Source organism: Geospiza fortis, unplaced genomic scaffold (assembly GCF_000277835.1).
Source record: "Geospiza fortis unplaced genomic scaffold, GeoFor_1.0 scaffold162, whole genome shotgun sequence".
Classification (NCBI taxonomy): Eukaryota; Metazoa; Chordata; class Aves; order Passeriformes; family Thraupidae; genus Geospiza; species Geospiza fortis.
The window spans coordinates 3,365,371-3,366,977 of record NW_005054316.1 but is presented as its reverse complement, the minus strand read 5'-3'; the positions used below and the strand labels follow the sequence as shown (position 1 = coordinate 3,366,977).

The window sequence follows — 1,607 nt, the reverse complement described above, 5'->3', positions numbered from 1 at the left end:
TGGCAACAGGGACTTCCGAGAGAATTCACTGAAGTTTTTGAGTGTAGTTTATGGGTTTTTGTGGTTTGGTGGTTTTTTGTTTTGTTTGTTTTGTTTTTACAGATTTGATTATGATGCGTGGTTTTTTTTCTTTTTTTTTCTTTTTTTTTTTTTGGTAGCTTTTATTTTTCCCTCTGTGAAGAAAAATGAAAAACAAATAAAACAAAAAAGAGGAAAATTGTGCAAAACACAGCACAACCCTCCAGAAGATCTGTTTTGCCAAATCTCCCATCTCCTACTCTCAGTGAAGTGTGTTGATTTAGCTGTCTGGGGTACAAATTTCTGTTGCTGGCTCTGGGTTTGTTAGTGTTTGCTGGTTTTGTTGTTGTTGATGTTGTTTTGCTTGTTTTTGGTTTTGTTTTCTTTTAAAAAAATTGTTATTGTTTGGTTTTGCATGCGGGGTCAGCTCTTGCCAGATCAGTGATTTGTATATCTAAATCTGAATCTCTGTTGCTGTTTATTTCCTTTTCGATGTGTTTTCCTGGGACATTGTCTGAAATAATGTTATTCTTCATTTCATTCGTTTGTTTGTTTTCGGTTGGGGCCTCAAAGACACCACCATGTCTTTATTTTTTATATATTCTTGATAATAACTATCGATATATTTATTATTGACCAGTGTTTCTGGATGAGATTTCCAAATAAAGTAAAAAATTAATTCCAAGCTGCCTGTTTCGCCTTTGTCCGGGTCTGGAAGCTGAGAAAAGGAGGCGTATTTGATGGCTTTGGGTCTCGCCAGGACTTCCCGGGCCCCGCTGGAGTAGGCTGGCACAGCGCCGTGTGCCCTGCCTCGGGAGCAGCCACGAGCCCGATGTCCTCAGGTGTGTGCGAACTGCCGGGCGGGTTCCCGCAGCTTCCGGCTGGCTGGGAGCCGGCAGGAATTGCGGTGGCCCCCGGCCAGTCCCGCAGCCAGCGCCGGCCGCGGGAGGACGGGCAGCGCTGGGGAGTTTATGGGCAATAACTTTTCTTTTCTTTTGACAGCCAGTTTTCAGCCCTTCTTTTCGGGAGGGAAATGGTAGGATGGACAGAGTTGGGAAGGCAGTTCTGCCCCGCCGGGAGGCAGCTCCCAGTGCCCTGCGGCTCGGCACTCGGGAGCGCGCTCCTGCAGCCCCGGGCAACCCCGGCCCCTGCCCCACGGGAAAGGGGATGGCCGGGAGGGACCTGGGATGGATGGATGGATGGATGGATGGATGGATGGATGGATGGATGGATGGATGGATGGATGGATGGATGGATGGATGGATGGATGGATGGATGGATGGATGGATGGATGGATGGATGGATGGATGGATGGATGGATAGATGGGGCATTTAAACCGAAATGCCAAACAACTTTCAGAAAGGCATCTGTGGGCGACCCGCGCCCGTGAGTGGGCTGTGCAATTCTGCAGCGTTAAGACATAAGCACACATACACAAACATTTGAAAATGAAAATAACGTGTATTTACCTCGAAGACACGAATTAACAAATCACGTAAAAAAAACTCCCTGTCTGAGGTAAATTCAGTAATTCAGCAAGATGATCAAGAGATGCTGCACTTTCCTTCCTTCCTTCCTTCCTTCCTTC

At 46.6% G+C, this 1,607-nt stretch overlaps 1 protein-coding gene across 1 annotated transcript in view; it reads left to right on the top strand.

The window, feature by feature from the left end:
- OLIG3 (oligodendrocyte transcription factor 3) overlaps window positions 1–1,000 on the top strand; it is a 2,604-nt gene extending 1,604 nt beyond the window's left edge. Inside the window, exon 2 of the mRNA XM_005420134.2 lies at window positions 737–1,000. Coding sequence (XP_005420191.1) covers window positions 737–1,000 — 264 coding nt within the window. The remainder of the gene's footprint in view (window positions 1–736) is intronic.
- The last annotated feature ends 607 nt before the right edge of the window (window positions 1,001–1,607 follow it).